The 19,897-nt window shown below is 43.9% G+C and overlaps 1 protein-coding gene across 1 annotated transcript; it reads left to right on the top strand.

Annotated features, from left to right (window-relative positions):
* Positions 1–14,142: 14,142 nt before the first annotated feature.
* Positions 14,143–19,110, top strand: LOC139022720 (secreted protein C-like). Its single transcript, XM_070433787.1, has 2 exons — positions 14,143–14,527; positions 17,879–19,110. The coding sequence occupies exon 2, from the start codon at positions 17,954–17,956 to the stop codon at positions 18,617–18,619; it is 666 nt and encodes a 221-aa protein (XP_070289888.1). The 5' UTR covers positions 14,143–14,527; positions 17,879–17,953; the 3' UTR covers positions 18,620–19,110.
* Positions 19,111–19,897: the final 787 nt, after the last annotated feature.

Raw genomic sequence — 19,897 nt, forward strand, 5'->3', positions numbered from 1 at the left:
AGAAAGAGGGAGAGAAAGAGAAAGCTGTTCAAACATGACAGGATTTAAAAAATATATTTCTATTTCAGAGCAGCTGAAACACACCACTACAAGTCTTTCCCACTGATGCTTCACATGCACACTCACACGCGCACACACACACACACCAAGCAAGTGTTTTTGAGTGGAGATTTGCACAAGGGCTCCAGTGAAGGAAAGCTTGCAGGGACAAACAGAGAAGTAATTATTTTTACCCTGGCTGCAGCTGCTTTTCTGTGTGTCTTAGCAGCCCTGGCTCCAGCAGCAGAGAGACAGGCCAGGAGACAGGAACTGAAAAAAATCCCCTCTCTTAATATTGGAATAAAATATAGAACGTTTTGAATCCCGGCCCAGGAACGTCCCATAAAACTGGAAATGGCAGGCCTACCCTGTATTTTCCATGAACCCTATGCTCTCCCCATTCCAAAGGCTATGTCATTAGATGTGTTTTCAAGGGAGAAACACGTAGTGGAACCAGGAATGGAGGGAGGAGGGAGGATGGCAGGCTTGCCAAGTCTCTGAGCCAAGTGGAGAAGAGAGAGACTTTTCTGTTTGGGTTGTCTGAATGGGGGAGAGAGTGCTGACTGAAAAGGAATGGAAAGTGAGAGAGAGAGGGAAGGGAGAGAGAGAGGTAAAGAGGACCGCTTGTGTTAGCATGGCGTTGCGCCGGACCCCATTAGCTAGCTCTCTCTTCAGCTCTTGGCATCGGCATAGGCGGTGGAGGTTTTATCTGCGGCTGTAAGTGAACCATGTCTCCCTCCCTGCAGTGGTCCAACTAGTCCTCCATGTTGAAATCACCACTCCCTCCCTCTGGGGTCAGTAAGGGGAAAGTAAGCGCTGGCGGAGGCGGCTGGCTACAGGTCCAGCCAGTTTCCTTCCCTCTCCCTCCACCCTTCTGGGTGAGTGGAATCTCTGGACGGATATGAGTGCAACAGAGTTCTGGCCAGTGAGAGTTGGCTACCATTTGATCTCCAAATGTTAGCCGAGTTAGCTCCAGGACCAAGAGTTAGCTTTCAGGCTATTTAGCATTTTAGAATGACCTCTACATTCTGAGTTAGCTCRWGGATTATCATTTGGTTGTAGAACTTGAGATATAGTTTAGGGTTTGAGCTGTTAGGGAGCCAAGGAGGAATAGAGGGATTTGATAAAAGAGTGGAAGATAGAGGGAGCTATTTGGCATGGTGAGAGAGAGCAGAGGCTGCTGGGCCGCGGCAGACAGCCCACCACCCTTCAGCTGTCAATAGGGGTAGCTGCTGCTCCAGCACAACCTTCACAGCACCACCACACACACAGAAAAACACACTCGCTCACTCAAACACTAACACACACCCACACTCAGAGAAACACACACACTTCCAAAACAAGATAACTTTCAGCTGAAGTAATGGGTGAATGACACTAAAAAAGTAGTATTCTACGAATAACTTATATCAACACACACAACCCACTGGGCACAGACGTTGGTTGAGTTGTCAACTAACATGAATTCAACATGAAATCAACAAAAGTTGGGTGAAAAAAAATAAATGAAATTCCCTTAAGTTGATTACTTTTTTTTCAAATCCAATCAGTTTTCCATCTTGATTCAACGTCATCACAATGACTTTTTTTTATTGAAATGACGTGAAAACAACATTGATTCAACCCGTTTTTGCCCAGTGGGAAGTTTAAGAGTGGACAAAATAAGGCTTTGGAAGTAACTCTACAGGATTGTATTAATTGTATACAGCAGATGCTTTTCTGTCATTGCTGCAGTTTAGTACAAAATACATATTCTTACACTTGGGGAATTGCCATCAAGCACAACTCAACCTATAAAGCTACATTCAGTGTTAATCTGTGTACGTTTGTTTGTTTTCCTGGCTCTCTATTCCATAACAGCATACTGCAGCTGCAGGAGCTATAGGGAGAGAGTTCTCGTTAGCACTGATCTACGCTTAAGAGAACCATCTCCTATGGTCAGATCAAAGATTGAGTCCTGGTAAGTTGTTCCTAGATCTGCTCTTGGGTGGCAWCATACATCTACCCCCAGCCCTATTCTGCGGCACCTGGTTAGTAGTGCTAGCTAGCTATAGCGTCCCTGTCTGCTGTAGCCTGGTTAGCAAGCTAGCTAGCTTTATCGTCTCTCTGCCATCACGGCTGCCTGGCCAAGCACGCCCGTAGGAAGGCCTTGGCAGCGTCCGCTGTCTGTCCAGATGGCTGGGGATGGCAGCTCAGTGTGACGCCTCCGCCTTAGATGCCTCTGATGATTAGACCCTCTTTGAAAGAGATAGACATCCATTTACATGGAGGCTCTTCTCTCAGCATACCAATTGGCCTTGGAGGTCCCGCTCTTCTTTGAAGTATAGCTATCGTGTTGTCGCTATATAATATAGCTATGGTGTTATTTTTGTCTTAGCGGTTGAACATATTATTTTTGTTGTTGTTCGGTCAGCAGCCAGATTTGCTTTGCTTTGTGGTGAGAATACTGAGTATAGGTCGAAGGCATCAAACAAAGGAAATAATTTGGGCACAAGAGGAGGAAGTGTGTCGGGAAGCTTGGCAGGTAGCAGTCTGGTTGAAAAGGTGGCTTGTCCCAGCCTGCCTGGAGGTGGGTAAACCAAACAAACAAGCAGACGGATCAGTAGATTAATATTTAAAACCAGAGCGGGCCTTAGCGTCGTCATGGGATACCCACCGTGCAGTGACATGCAGCGAATCTCTGCACTCCTCTGGGATAAGCATTTGGGGAGATTAATGAGGTTGTCTGTGAGCTTTTAGCAGAGTTTCCCGTCGTCAATGATGTAGCCAGACACGCTGCCTTTAGTTTAGCACACTGTACCAGGAGAAAGGAGGGGGAGGAGTGCTAGAGGGGTGTTAAAAGAGGGGCTCTATTCAGGAAATGATGACGGACCTCTGGGCTTTCTCGATACACAGGCCAAGCTGTTGTTTGGATTCCCCAGCAACTGTTTTTCGCAATTTTTCTTCTGTGGGAATCAGTGGCAGGGGAAAAATGTAAACATGGTTGTGGCTGTGTAGTGACGGAGGCGGCCATATTGCTTGGGTTCATATAATGTTGTTTACCTTACCATTTCCTGGTGACAGGAATGCAAAGCTTTTACATGGTTTGTAGCAGTGGCGGTTCTAGCTTGTATGGCTTCCTGGGTGAACCCCCCCTTCCGCCCCCCCCCCCCACCCCACCAAAAAAAAAAAAACATTCTGCACGAACTGTAATTTCTATTCAGACATTTGGAACAATACAAATAATTCATCATAACATTTAAAACTATATAAATATAAAAATACATACAAAAATTAGATAAATATCAAAAAGAAGTAACAAAGGCAAATAGAAACAAATTTGTGTTAATTTGGCACTCGAGCATCAATACATTACCCATCCCCCCACACTGTCAAGACTAAATCAATTCACCTTGGTGGTGTGCAGATTGGTTTTATATTATTCTTAACGATTTCGCACAAACCAGAAAAAAATGCAACAATATGTCTGTGAAACTATATATTCACAGTATTTCGTAGTGTGACTGATTTTACTAATTGCATTGGTACTGTATAAAGTTAGAGGTGCGCTATTTGATAGATTCCCCCGCTCCCCCTACCTCGGGCTTCCAGTGGGGAGATCTGAGGTCAACCTACCCTCGCCCCCCTCCCCATCTCGTACTTCTGAGTGGGAGACCTTCCCAGGCAGTAGCCTGCCTAGCTCYCAKTCTAGAATCAGGGCYCCCACTCCGACAAGGTTAATTGACCCACAGTCCCACACGGTGACATGATATCATTGACGTGACGTGCAAATGAGCAAATAAAAACCGATTGCGCAAATGTCACCATTTCGATTGTTTTTGTGCGGGCGACCCGTGCTGCCCATGTCACCTGCCCATGTCGCCTATAGCTAAATCCGCCGCCACTGGTTTTGTAGTATAAGGTTGCAAAAGGATATTTCGGAGCCGTGTCAATGCACCCGTACCCATAAGTATGATTCAGAATAGTGGAGACATGATCCGATTCAGAGTGATATGTGAGCAATAGCATCCACCTATGGCCGATAGAAATGGGTCATCAGGCTACATATGTGGCCAATAGAAATGAATGTATGTGTCTAACATGTGTAATAGCTTGGGATATGTAGCAATGAAGTGGTAGGGGGAGGGGGGTAGAATAGAGGGGTTAACCAGGGGCTCAGGAATGTCGGCGTCTGACCCCCTAACCTCCCTCCCGGATTTATCGGGATCATTGGGGAAGAAAAGAAAAGAGGCTTTATGGGAGCGTGATGGCAGTCCTGTGAAAAAGTGGGAGAAGAAAAGAAGAGAGAGCTTAAGAGGTGTGGAGTACATACCGAGGAGGTAGACCTACTTTAAAAGGTTGGGACAGTGACCTTTTCTGAAAGGGGCACCACCAGCCAGTGAGTGCGCAGAAGAAAGAAAGAAAACAATTGGACTGGTCCGCCTCTCTTTTGATCTTGACACCTTTCATTTGACTGTCACAATATTGGTTGACTTCTACATCCCAGAAAAGCCCTGCCCCCCCCCAACCGCATTCTCCTTCCACTTTACATCCCCTCCACAAAACAGAAAATACCTTGTTCTCAGACAGTCACCCCTATCACTCCCTCCCTCCACCATCTCTCTATCCTTTCATCATGGCCGCCTTAAGCGCGTTCACATTTTCCGTGCCCTCCGACCTCCCGTTAGCACATGGCAATGATTTCCCACCGCATTAAAGGAGGGCTCTGGTGGTTACCCCAGACTTAAAGGGGAGCTTCGGTGGATTCCAGATGACCGGGCCACCGCTTCCCACATCACATGTGCGCRGTCCGGGGAGGAGAAACAAAAGAAGGGGCATTTCAGATGGAATGTATGTTGGAAAAATGTAAASCCATTCAATCTATCCCGGGATTGGTTTGAGTAAAATACCCTGTTTCTTTTTTACTTTGCGGGGGTTTCAATCGACATTSAAATGACTAAAACCAATTCGAAACTGGGTAGAAAAGATAATGGACTAACATTTTATAGACTCTTCACTCTGTCTAGTTTGCTAACAGTCATCAAAATGAAAGCTAGACAGTCAGGGAGCATCAAAAATTCAYAAAGCGATGGATAGACAATTATTTTTGACGGTAAGGAAATATAATTCATTTTAAATGCGGCCCTCCTGACCTCAGTGAAAACCGAATGTGGGCCCCCAGGGCAACATTTGTTTCATACACCTGCTCTAGCCCATGCCTCCATCAATCCAATGCTTTTAGATTTCTGGGAAATATTTGGATTTAATAATTACAAGTATATCATATCAAAAATCAAATCAAATTTTATATGTCACATGAATACGACAGGTATAAACCTTACAATGAAATGCTTACTTACAAGCCCTTAACCAACAACGCTTTAAGAAGTAAAATAAAAAATAAAAGTATCAAATAATTAAACAGCAGCAGTAAAATAACAATGGCGAGGCTATATACAGGGGGTACCAGTACAGAGTCAATGTGAGGGGGCACCGGTTAGTCGAGGTAATTGAGGTAATATGTACATGTAGGTAGAGTTAAAGTGACTACGCATAGATAATTAACAGATAGTAGCAGCAGAGTAAAAGAGGGGTCTTGGTAGACCTTTGATTAGCTGTTCAGGAGTCTTATGGCTTGGGGGTAGAAGCTGTTAAGAAGACTTTTGGATCTAGACTTGGGGTGCCGGTATCGCTTGCCGTGCGGTAGCAGAGAGAACAGTCTATGACTAGGGTGGCTGGAGTCTTTGACAATTTTTAGGGCCTTCCTAAGACACCACCTGGAATAGAGGTCCTGGATGGCAGGAAGCTTGGCCCCAGTGATGTACTGGGCCGTACGCACTACCCTCTGTAGTGTCTTGCGGTCGGAGGCCGAGCACTTGCCATACCAGGCAGTGATGCAACCCGTCAGAATGCTCTCGATGGTGCAGCTGTAAAACCTTTTGAGGATCTGAGAACCCATGCCAAATCTTTTCAGTCTCCTGAGGGGGAATAGGTTTTGTCGTGCCCTCTTCACGACTGTCTTAGTGTGTTTGGACCATGATAGTTTGTTGGTGATGTGAACAACAAGGAACTTGAAGCTCTCAACCTGCTCCTCTACAGCCCCGTCGATGAGAATGAGGGCGTGCTCGGTCCTCCTTTTTCTGTAGTCCACAATCATCTCCTTTGTCTTGATCACATTGAGGGAGAGGTTGTTGTCCTTGCACCACACGGCCAGGTCTCTGACCTCCTCCCTATAGGCTGTCTCATTGTTGTCGGTGATCAGGCCTACCACTGTTGTGTCATTGGCAAACTTAATGATGGTGTTGGAGTCGTGCCTGGCCCATGCAGTCATGCGTGAACAGGGAGTACAGGAGGGGACTGAGCACGCACCCCTGAGAGGCCCCCTTGTTGAGGATTAGCYTGGCGGATGTGTTGTTACCTACCCTTACCACRTGGGGGATGGCCCGTCAGGAAGTCCAGGATCCAGTTGCAGAGGGATATGTTTAATCCCAGGAACCTTAGCTTAGTGAGCTTTGAGGGCACTATGTTCTTGAATGCTGAGCTGTTGTCAATGAATAGCATTCTCACATATGTGTTCCTTTTGTCCAGGTGAGAAAGGGCAGTGTTGAGTGCAATAGAGATTGCATCATCTGTGGACCTGTTGGAGCGGTATGCKAATTGGAATGGGTSTAGGGTTTCTGGGATAATGGTGTTTATGTGAGCCATGACCAGCCTTTCAAAGCACTTTCTGTATGCAGACGTGAGTGCTATGGGTCGGTAGTCATTTAGACAGGTTACCTTAGTGTTTTTGGGCACAGGGACTATGATGGTCTGCTTGAAACATGTTGGTATTACAGACTCAGTCAGGGACAGGTTGAAAATGTCAGTGAAGACACTTGCCAGTTGGTCAGCGCATGCTTGGAGTACACGTCCTGGTAATCCGTCTGGCTCTGCGGCCTTGTGAATGTTGAKCTGTTTGAAAGTCTTGCTCACATCGGCTACGGAGAGCGTGATCACACAGTCATCCAAAACAYCTGATGCTCTCATGTATGTTTCAGTGTTACTTGCCTCGAAGCGAGCATAGAAGTAATTTAGCTCGTCTGGTAGGCTCGTGTCACTGGGCAGCTCACCACTGTGCTTCCCGTTGTAGTCTGTAATAGCCGGTGTAGTACGATTCAATCTTAGTCCTGTATTGACGCTTTGCCTGTTTGATGGTTCGTCGGAGGTAATAGCGGGATTTCTTTTATGCTTTCGGGTTAGAGTCCCAGCTCTACCCTTTAGATCAGTGTGGATGTTACCTGTAATCCATGGCTTCTGGTTGGGGTATGTACATACGGTCACTGTGGGTACGACGTCATCGATGCACTTATTGATAAAGACAGTGACTGATGTGGTGTACTCCTCAATGCCATCGGAAGAATCCCGGAACATATTCCAGTCTGTGCTAGCAAAACAGTCCTGTAGCTTAGCATCTGCTTCATCTGACCACTTTCTTWTGGACCGAGTCACTGGTGCTTCTTGCTTTAATTTTTGCTTGTAAGCAGGAATCAGGAGGATAGAATTATGGTCAGATTTACCAAATGGAGGGTGAGGGAGAGCTTTATACGCGTCTCTGTGTGTGGAGTACAGGTGGTCTAGAGGTTTTTTCCCTCTGGTTGCACATTTAACATGCTGGTAGAAATGAGGCAAAACGGATTTAAGTTTCCCTGRATTCATTTTTTWAAATGTTTTAAAATGTAACCTTTACTTAACTGGGCAAGTCAGTATTAAGAACAAATTCMTATTTACAATGACAGCCTACCGGGGAACAGTGGGTTAACTGCTTTGTTCAGGGGCAGAACAAAATATCTTTACCTTGTCAGCTCGGGGATTCGATCCAGCAACCTTTCGGTTACTGGCCCAATGCTCTAACCACTAAGCTACCTACCCCTAGTCCCCAGAAACTAGAAGTGCCGCCTCTGTATGCAGGCCGTATGCAGCTCATAGAGTGCGGTRTTAGTGCCAGCATTGGTTTGTGGTGGTAAATAGACAGCTACGAAGAATATWGATMAAAARTCTCTTGGTAYATAGTGTGGTCTACAGTTTATCATGAGATACTCTACCTCAGGCGAGCAGAACCTTGAGATATCATGCACCAGCTGTTGATATCGTGCACCAGCTGTTGTTTACAAATATACATAGACCACCACCCCTTGTCTTACCAGAGGCCGCTGTTCTATCCTGCCGAAAAGCTTAAAACCCGCCAGCTGTATGTTATTCATGTRGTCYRTCAGCCACGACTCGGTGAAACAWAAGACATTACAGTTTTTAATGTCCCYTTGGTAGGATATACGTGATCATAGTCTATTTTATTTTCCATTGATTGTACGTTGGCAAATAGMACTGATGGTGAAGGGAGATTACCTGCTCGCCGTCAGATCCTTACAAGGCACCCAGACCTTCATCCCGATATCTCTGTCTCTTTCTCCTGCGAATGACGGGGATGAGGGCCTTGTCGGGCATCTGAAGTAAATTCTTCCCATTCGACTCGTTAAAGAAAAAGTATTCTTCCAGTACGGGGTGAGTAATCGCTGTCCTGATATCTAGAAGCTCTTTTCGGTCATAACACACGGTGGCAGAAACATTATGTACAAAATAAGTTACAAATAACGCAATCGTAACGCGATCGTAAAACGGCAGCCATCTCCTCCGGCGCCATATCATATATTATATGACCTTAAATCATTTGGATGAGAGAAGAGACAAAAAATGTCAAGCTTTTCATCAAGATTATGTAAAGTGAATGATCATGTATTGATATGGGGTTTCAGGTTAGGGTTTCATGTTGTTTGTGAGGATCAGCGAGTTCTATCCCTGGAGCCTGACCTGCCCTCTGTACAGGTCCCGAAATAAACCCTGCTATTTCAGTCAGTGTACCGATCGTACACTGTCCTTTTACTTTTATTTTGACTTGGGATGGGGATATACCACTGTGTGTATGTGTGTGTGTGCATGTGCATGTGTGTGAGTAATCAGATCAGGTGCTTTGATCTGGAAACAGACAGCTATGTCTCCGGTTGGAGGAGGTGTATGGTTTCACTTTACCTCATGATGTCAGCTCTCCCATGCGGTCGCCGGCTAGAATTTCTCCATTAGCTCAATTATTTACAGTGTTTAATTGAATCATCCCGAGTTCACAATGCTTCCCATGATCCTCCAGGCCTGGCACGCCCCACGGCCGAGTGATAGTCCTGCTGTACACACAGATGCATGCATTGATACGCACACACATGCGCACACAAACATATACACATGCACAAACACACACACAAGATGGATGGATACACAAACACACACTAGTGTTGCACGGAATACCAAAACGTCTGTACTTTCTTGATACTAGAACATGAAAAACAGTTTGGTAAATGTGTCTTACGTGTACTGATTAAGAGAGGATCAAGTCTGTCTCTCAGCGCAGCCGATGTCCTTGTACCGCGAGAGCTCCACGACTTCTCCACTTACTCAATGTTAGCTCTAGCCTGCCATGAGGAACCACTGAACTCTGGGCTGCATCACCACTTATGCTGCTCAGAAGTTAACACACTTGAATAATGCAACACGGCATGTAGAAATGTTGAAACTGCTAATTACTGTTCGCAAAACAATGTCCAGTACAAGCTAGAACACCACAATGCAAGATGATACTGGTAGCTTCCAGCTTTGTAGGCTAACTTTCCTTGCTAGCTACAGCTCAAGCCAACATCCATTCACTACCCTACTACCTTGTTTGTGATGATATGAAAACCATTACGCAAAATATTGCTGATTTACATGGCTGATTGTCAGCCAAAACTTCATCCACTTCATCTCCCACACCACGTCTCTCCCAGTCAAGGCATCTTTGCTCGATAGGTGGTGGGCCTTTGCTGAAAATAGTGACGCTGATCGGTCCCCTTTGAGGAAGGAGCAGATTTTTTGTATATGACAGTAAAATATTATTATGATGACTCTAAAATTAGTTGGCACCTTCAAATTTTGCACATTTTCTCATAAAAAGTATATCTGCTCAGGCAAATTTAAAAACTGCTAAACTTGGAACCAATCAAAACTCCCGTACATACCCCTCGTAATGAGGGCAGCCAATGGCCTGATTCTATCTACGATGTAAACACAGCCTCTTGTGAAAACGTGAGCTGCTGTCTGATGAAAGTGTACAGATATACCTAGCTCCCAAAGACTGAAATAAAAWACAGTTGAAGTCGGAAGTTTACATACACTTAGGTTGGAGTCATTAAAACTCGTTTTACAACCACTCCACAAATTTCTTGTTAACAAACTATAGTTTTGGCAAGTCAGATAGGACATCTACTTTGTGCATGACACAAGTCATTTTTCCAACAATTGTTTACAGACAGATTATTTCACTTATATTTCACTATATCACAATTCCAGTGGGTCAGAAGTTTACATACACTAAGTTGACTGTGCCTTTAAACAGTTTGGAAAATTCCCGAAAATGATGTCATGGCTTTAGAAGCTTCTGATAGGCTAATAATAGTAAATTGGAGGTGTACCTGTGTATGTATTTCAAGGCCTACCTTCAAACTCAGTGCCTCTTTGCTTGACATCATGGGAAAATCAAAAAAAATCAGCCAAGACCTCAGAAAAAAAATTGCAGACCTCCACAAGTCTGGTTCATCCTTGGGAGCAATTTCCAGATGCCTGAAGGTACCACGTTCATCTGTACAAACAATAGTACGCAAGTAGAAACACCATGGGACCACGCAGCCATCATTCCGCTCAGGAAGGAGACGCGTTCTGTCTCCTAGAGATGAACGTACTTTGGTGCGAAAAGTGCAAATCAATCCCAGAACAACAGCAAAGGACCTTGTGAAGATGCTGGAGTAAACAGGTACAAAAGTATCTATATCCACAGTAAAACGAGTCCTATATCAACATAACCTGAAACGCTGCTCAGCAATGAAGAAGCAACTGCTCCAAAACCGCCATCAAAAGCCAAACTACGTTTTGCAACTGCACAAGGGGACAAAGATCGTACTTTTTAGAGAAATGTTCTCTGGTCTGATGTAACAAAAATAGAACTGTTTGGCCATAATGACCATTATTATGTTTGGAGGAAAAAGGGGCGAAGAACACCATCCCAACCGTGAAGCACGGGGGTGGCAGCATCATGTTGTGGGGGTGCTTTGCTGCAGGAGGAACTGGTGTGCTTCACAAAATAGATGTCATCATGAGGGAGGAAAATTATGTGGATACATTGAAGCAACATCTCAAGACATCAGGCAGGAAGTTAAAACTTGGTCACAAATGGGTCTTCCAAATGGACAATGACCCCAAGCATACTTCCAAAGTTGTGGAAAAATTACTTAAGGACAACGAAGTCAAGGTATTGGAGTGGCCATCACGAAGCCCTGACCTCAATCCTATAGAAAATTTGTGGGCACAACTGAAAAAGCGTGTGCGAGAAGGAGGCCTACAAACCTGACTCAGTTACACCAGCTCTGTCAGGAGGAATGGGCCAAAATTCACCCAACTTATTGTGGGAAGCTTGTGGAAGGCTACCCAAAACGTTTGACCCAAGTTAAACAATTTCAAGGCAATGCTACCAAATTCTAATTGAGTGTATGTAAACTTCTGACCCACTGGGATTTTGATGAAAGAAATAAAAGCTGAAATAAATCATTCTCTCAACTATTATTCTGACTTTTCACATTCTTAAAATAAAGTGGCGATCCTAACTGACCTAAGACAGGGAATCTTTACTTGGATTAAATGTCATGAATTGTAAAAAACTGAGTTTAAATGTATTTGGCTAAGGTGTATGTAAACTTCAACTGTACATACTGTATCTGTTTTCGATTGTACTTGAAATATGCAGCATGCAATACGAATTGTTTTGGTCATATGAAGAGAGACCATTTAACCAATTTGTTGAAAGCTATCCAATGTTACAGTTTGACTAGCCTAGCCAGCTACTGTAAATGCAAATTAGTGTTTCAATAGCTATCTCTTTGTCAGTGAATTACATTTTTGTTAGCATGGCATGGTTATATGTCTCATTTCAAGTAACTAGCTGCAGGCTTAAAAAAACCTTAAATCATATACTTTGCATGGAAACCCAAATAAAAGCATGTGATAGAAAGATGTGTGTGTCATGTACGCTAGAATGGAGGTTTAAAAATGACAGCTGCATAAGCATATTAACCAATACATATGGCATAGACTACATATACAGTGCATTCGGAAAGTATTCAGACCCCTTGACTTTTTCACATTTTGTTGCGTTACAGCCTTATTCTAAAATGTATTAAAAAMAAATAAATGATCATCAATCTACACAAAATACCCCGTAATGACAAAGCGAAAAACAGGTTTTAGACATTTTTACAAATGTATTAAAAATAAAGAACGGAAATACCTTATTTACATAAGTTTTCAGACCCTTTGCTAAAACACTCAAAATTGAGCTCAGGTGCATCCTGTTTCCATTGATCATCCTTGAGATGTTTCTACAACTTGATTGGAGTCCGCCTGTGGGAAATTCAATTGATTGGACATGATTTGCTAAGGCACGTACCTGTCTATATAAGGTCCCACAGTTGACAGTGCATGTCAGAGCAAAAACCAAGCCGTGAGGTCGAAGGAGTTGTCCGTAGACAGGATTGTGTCGAGGCACAGATATGGGGAAGGCTTCAATCAGATAGGCCTCCATCAGTCTTAAATGGAAGAAATTTGGAAGCACCAAGACTCTTCCTGGAGCTGGCCACCCGGCTAAACTGAGCAATCGTGGAAGAAGGGACTTGGTCACTCTGACAGTGCTCCAGAGTTCCTCTGTGGAGATGGGGGAAACTTCCAGAAGGACACCCATCCTTGCAGCACTCCACTAATCAGGCCTTATGGTAAAATGGCCAGACGGAAGCCACTCTTCAGTAAAAGGAACATGACAGCCCTCTTGGAGTTTGCCAAAAAGCACCAAAAGGACTCAGACCATGAGAAACAAGATTCTCTGGTCTGATGAAACCAAGAGTGAACTCTTTGGCCTGAATGCCAAGCATCACATCTGGAAGAAACTTGGCACCATCCCTACGGTGAAGCATGGTGGTGGCAGCATCATGCTGGTGGGGCTGTTTTTCAGCGGCAGGGACTGGGAGACTAGTCAGGATCGAGGGAAAGATGAACGGAGCAAAGTACAGAGAGATCCTTGATGAAAATCTGCTCCAGAGCGCTCAGGACCAACAGGACAATGACCCTAAGCACACAGGAAAGACAATGCAGGAGTGGCATCGGAACAAATCTCTGAATGTCCTTGAGTGGCCCAGCCAGAGCCCATTCGAACATCTCTGAAGAGACCTGAAAATAGCTGTGCAGCGACGCTCCCCATCCAACCTGACAGAGCTTGAGAGGTACTGCAGAGAAGAATGGGAAAAACTCCCCAAATAAAGGTGTGCCAAGCTTGTAGTGTCATACCCAAGAAGAATCGAGGCTGTAATCGCTGCCAAAGGTTCTTCAATAAATTACTGAGTAAAGGGCCTGAATACTTACGTAAGTGTGATATTTCAGTTTATTTTATACATTTGTGCTTTGGCATTATGGGTTATTGTGTATAGATTGATGAGTAAATAAAAACAATTATATCAATTTTAGAATAAGTCTGTAATGCAACAAAATGTGAAAAATTCAAGGGGTCTGAATACTTTCTGAATACACTGTATACTGAACAAAAAAATGTAAAGTGTTCATTTGTTCATGTTCATTTCTCTACCATAAGCCACCTCCCAACATCATTTTATAGAATTTGGCAGTACATTCAACTGGCCTTACAACCACAGACCACATGTCACCACTCCAGCCCAGGATCTCCACATCTGGCTTCTTCACCTGCGGGACTGTCTGAGGAGGAGGAAATGAAATCCATAGATTAGGGCCTAATGGATTTATTTAAATTGACTGATTTCCTTCTATGAACTGTAACTCAGTAAAATCTTTGAAATTGTTGCATGTTGCGTTTATATTTTTTTTAATTGTAGAATTTCTTGCAATACAATGTTCTTTAAAAATAGATGGACAACGTGCTCTGCAATAAGATAAGCAGAGTTTGATTTCTAAACCAGAGGAATTCTCAAACTGCAGCTGCCATATATCATGGTGGGCATTGTTGCGTTTACGCACTGAAGGTAGGTGAMGAGTCAGGTGAGGAMTCAGTACTCCCGTAAGGCGCAAYAACACAACGCASRTTACTATAATAACCACACGCGAAATACACTGAGGAAAGCCTCCACAAGCAACAAGAAAATAATCCCGCACAAACCTAAYCGGGGAAACAGGGGTAAATATACACACAGAAATTAAAGCYAYTGAAAACCAGGTGTGAATGAACCAAAGACTAAACAAACGGAAAAGGAAACATGMATCGGTGATGGCTAGTAGGCCCGCGACGCCYACCGCCGAGCACTGCCCGAACAGGGAGAGGAACCACCTTCGGTGGAAGTCGTGACAGGCATGCGTAACGTTGGATGCATTGGAATATAAGGTATGGAGAATGATAAAGAGTCTGTACGATTATAGAAAAAGCAGTTGGTAAATGAATGTTTGAGTTCGAAATACTAAATGTTCAGTGGATGTGATTATAGCTGGTTTAAATMATTAACTTTCCTACTACCTTTCTAAAAGTTGACGGTGCCAACATTTTGCCAATCATTCATTATTCTGCTAACTATGACGGAGTTTGAGACARGTTTTCTATAATGTACGTTTCATGCATATACATTTGAACGAAGAACACCATCACAATTTGTGTTTTCACCATTTTATTGACTACGTAGACAAATAGCAAAGGTGTCTCAGGCAGTATTTGAAGTATTTAAATATAGTGTAACCTACCAATCAATGTACTGTATATCAAGTGCCTTGGAGGGRACAATCTTACAATGTTGCAGTCCAGAAATCAGTGCTTTACCACCTATGCCAAAAGCCTGGGCTTCTGATTGATACTATAGAACTATCCCCAACGCATGTTTCAGTATTCCCCTTTCTGTTTAGAAGCATTTTTATTCCCAGGCCCCATAGGCGTATTGAAGCTGCAATGTAGCTGACCGGACAAGTGCCTTAGCAGAATGCAATCTAKAGCTTGTGTGGTCCTCCTGACGGGGACCGTAGAATTCTCCCCCACTGCATGTTACAATACTAAAATAATATTTAGATCCTACATTGAATTTAGTCTTTGAGATGCTCAAACAATATCAGTAGTTGGAGTTCCTCAACTCTAAAGTGCACTAGACTGTGTAAGACAAAACCCACAAAGAAAARGACAACAGTCAGAAGCKTATGCACTGTKGTCTCAATGTCTAAATGGTGACAGGAGGGTTAGTTCAAACTGCAGGACTTGGTGAATAGATCATAGGAGACAAAATTGAGAGACAAAAAATGAATCAAGATACTCAAACAAGCACATGTATCTGTAGTGGGTGTTCTTCAACTCTGAAATGATAAATAGACCATGTGAGAAATGCTTATCCAACACTTCCTTATCTCCCAGCCCTTCTATTACGACTGCTCCTCCCTCTTTCCCCCCTGCCCCACTACACAGCTTCTCCCTGCAGGCGGTCACTGAGTCTGAGGTGCTAAAGGAGCTCCTTAAACTTGACCCCCCCCCCCAAAAAAAAATTCTGTGTCAGATAGTTTAGATCCTTTCTTCTTTAAGGTTGCAGCTCCTAGCGTGGCCGATCTTATCTCTCGCCCTTTTAACCTGTCTTTCCTCTCTGGGGAGGTTCCCAGTGCTTGGAAGGCAGCCACAGTGCATCCTTTATTTAAAGGAGGGATCAAGCTGATCCTAGCTGTTATACACCAATTTCTATCTTGCCCTGTTTATCATAAGTGTTGGAAAAACTTTCTTGATGTCTATAGTATTCTGTCTGTTATACAATCTGGTTTCCGTTAAGGTTATGGATTTGTCACTGCAACCTCAAAGATCGTAAATAATGTCACCACTGCCCTTGATTCTAAGCAATGTTGTGCTACTATTTTTTGTTGACATGGCCAAAGCTTTTGATACGGTAGACCATTCCATTCTTGTGGGTCGGCTAAGGAGTATTGGTGTCTCTGAGGGGTCTTTGGGCTGGTTTGCTAACTACCTCTCTCAAAGAGGGCAATGTTTAAAGTCAGAACATCTGCTGTGTCAGCCACTGCCTGTCACCAAGGCTCGATCCTAGGCCCCACACTCTTCTCAATTTACAACAACAACAAAGCTCAGGCAGTAGGAAGCTCTCTCATCCATTTATATGCAGATGATACAGTGTTATACTCAGCTGGCCCCTCCCCGGATTTTGTGTTAAACACTTTACAACAAAGCTTTCTTTGTGTCCAACAAGCTTTCTCTGCCCTTAACCTTGTTCTAAACACCTCCAAAAGAAAGGTAATGTGGTACGGTAGTAAGAATGTCCCCCCACCAGTGTAATTACTACTTCTGAGGGTTTAGAGCTTGAGGTAGTCACCTCATACAAGTTCTTGGGAGTATGGCTAGACAGTACACTGTCCTTCTCTCAGCACATATCCAAGCTGCAGGCTAAGGTTAAATCTAGACTATCGTAATCGCTTCACTTTTACCCCAGCTGCCAAAGAACTAAAYGGAGTGACATATATAGGGAAGGTAATCAGGCAGGTGACCATCCTTATTCAGATGACCATCCTACCCATGCTAGATTACAGAGACGTAATTTATAGATCGGCAGGTAAGGATGCTCTTGAGCGACTAGATTTGCTCTTAATTGACTTGCCTAGTTAAATAAAGGTTAAATAAAAATGAATAAAAGTCAAACGTGATAGACAAGAATTAATKAAATAAATCATCACGGCAAAGGAATGTAGTATGTGAGCTAGAAAATGAACATTCTGCCAGTCTGAGACAGGGTGACCTGCAATCATCCTTCTCCAACTATTGTCAGGGACAATGTGGCATTTCTTATTTGTCAGTATGAATTAAATTAGTGGGTTTGTGCCTTGATGACTGTATTAGATTTACACTACTAGTTCWACAGATTTTCGTAGTCTTAAATTATTACTTGGAATAAACTGATAGCTAAAACATCCTTGTCCCAGAATGACATGCTAGCTAGTGATAGAGCTACCTGTTCCTGCTAGCTAGCAACTGTTCTACTTGTGGTAACTAGCTAACTAGCATGCTAGCTACATTACTATGGTTGCTGTGTTCTAAGCTGAGAGACATTTTACAACTTGCATTGATGGTATCACGTTTATATAATGAAATAAAAATAATTGACCTGATAGCAGTTTGTCGGACAGAGATCTCTCTGGAAATGTCATTAGCGGTCTACTACCTTGGATACGGATAATGTGATTGGCAGATATGATCAGCAGAGATAGTACCATGGATAGTGCTCAAGTTTGGATTTGTTTACAGTTTAGTACSCAGCGGTGTTTGCCTGTCCAGTTAGCGAACATAAAAGTACGTACTTTTTTTCTCCAAATTCTTAAGAATTGACATTGCTAACAAACATATGTATTCAGAATAAATAAATATACACAATATGTAAAAACCAGTTCCTCCCTCGACAGAGGTCGATCATCTAAAAAACGAAAGCATATAMGTGTCACGTATACTCTCCGGCACTCGAGGTCACCAGGCTGCTCATTATTACGCACACCTGTCACCATCGTTACACGCACCAGCGCCTCATCAGACTCACCTGGACTCCATCACCTGCCTGATTACCTTCCCTATATATGTCACTCCCTTTAGTTCTTTCCCTACGTGTTATTGTTTCTGTTCCATTGTTTCATGTCTGTCCGCTGCTCGTGTTTCTTGTTTTGCTTATTTGCTTGTTTGTTAAAAATACACTCCCTGAACTTGCTTCCCGACTCCCAGCGTACACGTTACAGAATAACGGCTCACCAAAGGGAAGCATCAGGGAGCGTTTTTTTGTTTTTGTTTGTGTAGGTGATGTCGGGTCCAGGTGTCGCTACCAGAGCAAACGGGGATGCCTCAGCRGGSTCGACAGGCTTCCATGCCTCAGCCGGCACGTCAAGCTTCCATGCCTCAGCTGGCTCGACAGGTTCACAAGACTCGATAGGCTCGGCAGGCTCCCATGCCTCAGCCGGTTCGTCTGGCTCCCATGCCTCAGCTGGCTCATCAGGCTCCCATTCCTCAGCCAGCCTGTCAGGTTCCCACGCCTCAGCCGGCTCGTCAGGTTCCCGCGCCTCAGCCGGCTCGTCAGGTTCCCGCGCCTCAGCCGGCTCGTCAGGTTCCCGCGCCTCAGCCGGCTCGTCAGGTTCCCGCACCTCAGCCGGGTCGACAGGTTCCTGCGCCTCAGCAGAAGTGACCGGCCCGCTCCTGGTCCCCGGGACCATCCCCCTGGTCGGCGTCCTGCAGCTGGAGCCGCGCGTCAGGGAGGGGGTACTGTCACGTATACTCCCTCTCCGGCGCTCGAGGTCACCAGGCTGCTCATTATTACGCACACCTGTCACCATCGTTACGCGCACCAGCGCCTCATCAGACTCACCTGGACTCCATCACCTGCCTGATTACCTTTGGTCCTTTGGTTCTGTCATTAAGCGTCATTGTTTCTGTTCCGTTGTTTCATGTCTGTACYCTACTCGTGTTTCTTAATTTGATCTATGTTAATTWATTAATTAAATACACTCCCTGAACTTGCTTCCCAACTCCCAGCGTACACGTAACAATAGGTTGCTGTGGCCCACCACCTACGAGCAGTCATGGCTAGAAGGGATCCAGCTTTTTTTATAAAATTAGTAACAAATGTATCCCGAAAAGAAGGTAAACAGGTAAACAGTTTTTCATCAGTAGCCTCATGAATTCAGACAAAACAAGATCAATAACTCTTGCATGCACACACTCCTACTGAATATGCATTTCCCTGTATTGTGAATAGGCCCAGTTTATCAATAGAGATTTACCATTCAAATAAATGATTACCATTATGTTGTTATGTAGTTAGATGGCCCAAAAAATGTAAAAGTCAAATTTATTGTATAGTTCTATAATTGATTCATMAATGCATACATTCAAAAATCTAACATGCTAAATGTAACGGTATTGAACTTAAACGATCTGTCAAGTACCATTCTGTGACTTTGGCTAATAAGCCTTCTTTTTTTGCCGTGGTATCGTTTTGGTATCAATTTCTTGTGATGGTATCGAGTATCGTGATACTAAACCTGGTAAGTCAAAYCTCTAACACACACATACGCACAAACAAAAGTAGAGCCGCTAGTCCTGCCAGCCCATAGCAATGCAGGCTGTACCCTTCCCCTGGCCGGAGCACACATCAGTGATGCAAAATACCCATCATTTTCTAATCAGACATGCATGGCGGATGCCTGAAAAAGAAACATCTCTAAGGCATTCTCTGTGGAATCCCAATCTGTGGATTGGGATTTCACCAAGGGCTTGGCAAAGAGATTATGTCAACGGAAAGCTAAGCAATATTCGCTCACACAAACAAAAGGGGTCCACACACAAACCCACACACATTTACATTTTAGTCATTTATCAGACACTCTTATCCAGAGCGACTGACCATTTTCATACTTTTTTTACACACACACACACACACACACACACACACACACACACACACACACGCTCACAAAAGAAAGCTGCATATAGGCACCCTTGGTATTTGTCTATCATATCACGACACAAAAATGGTAACCGCGGGTATTCCTAGTGTCGGCGGTGTGTCATTGGTGTGAGAGAGGCTTTGTTTCTGGTTGCGTCCCAAATGCACAATATTCCCTATGAGTTACTTTTAACCAGACCCATAGGCCCCTATATAGGGAAAGCCCTGGTCAAGTAATGCCTATATACGGAATAGGGTGCTATTTGGCACGCCCCCCTGAAAAAACGACATGGTTGTAAATGCTA

Source organism: Salvelinus sp. IW2-2015, linkage group LG21 (assembly GCF_002910315.2).
Source record: "Salvelinus sp. IW2-2015 linkage group LG21, ASM291031v2, whole genome shotgun sequence".
NCBI lineage: Eukaryota > Metazoa > Chordata > Actinopteri > Salmoniformes > Salmonidae > Salvelinus > Salvelinus sp. IW2-2015.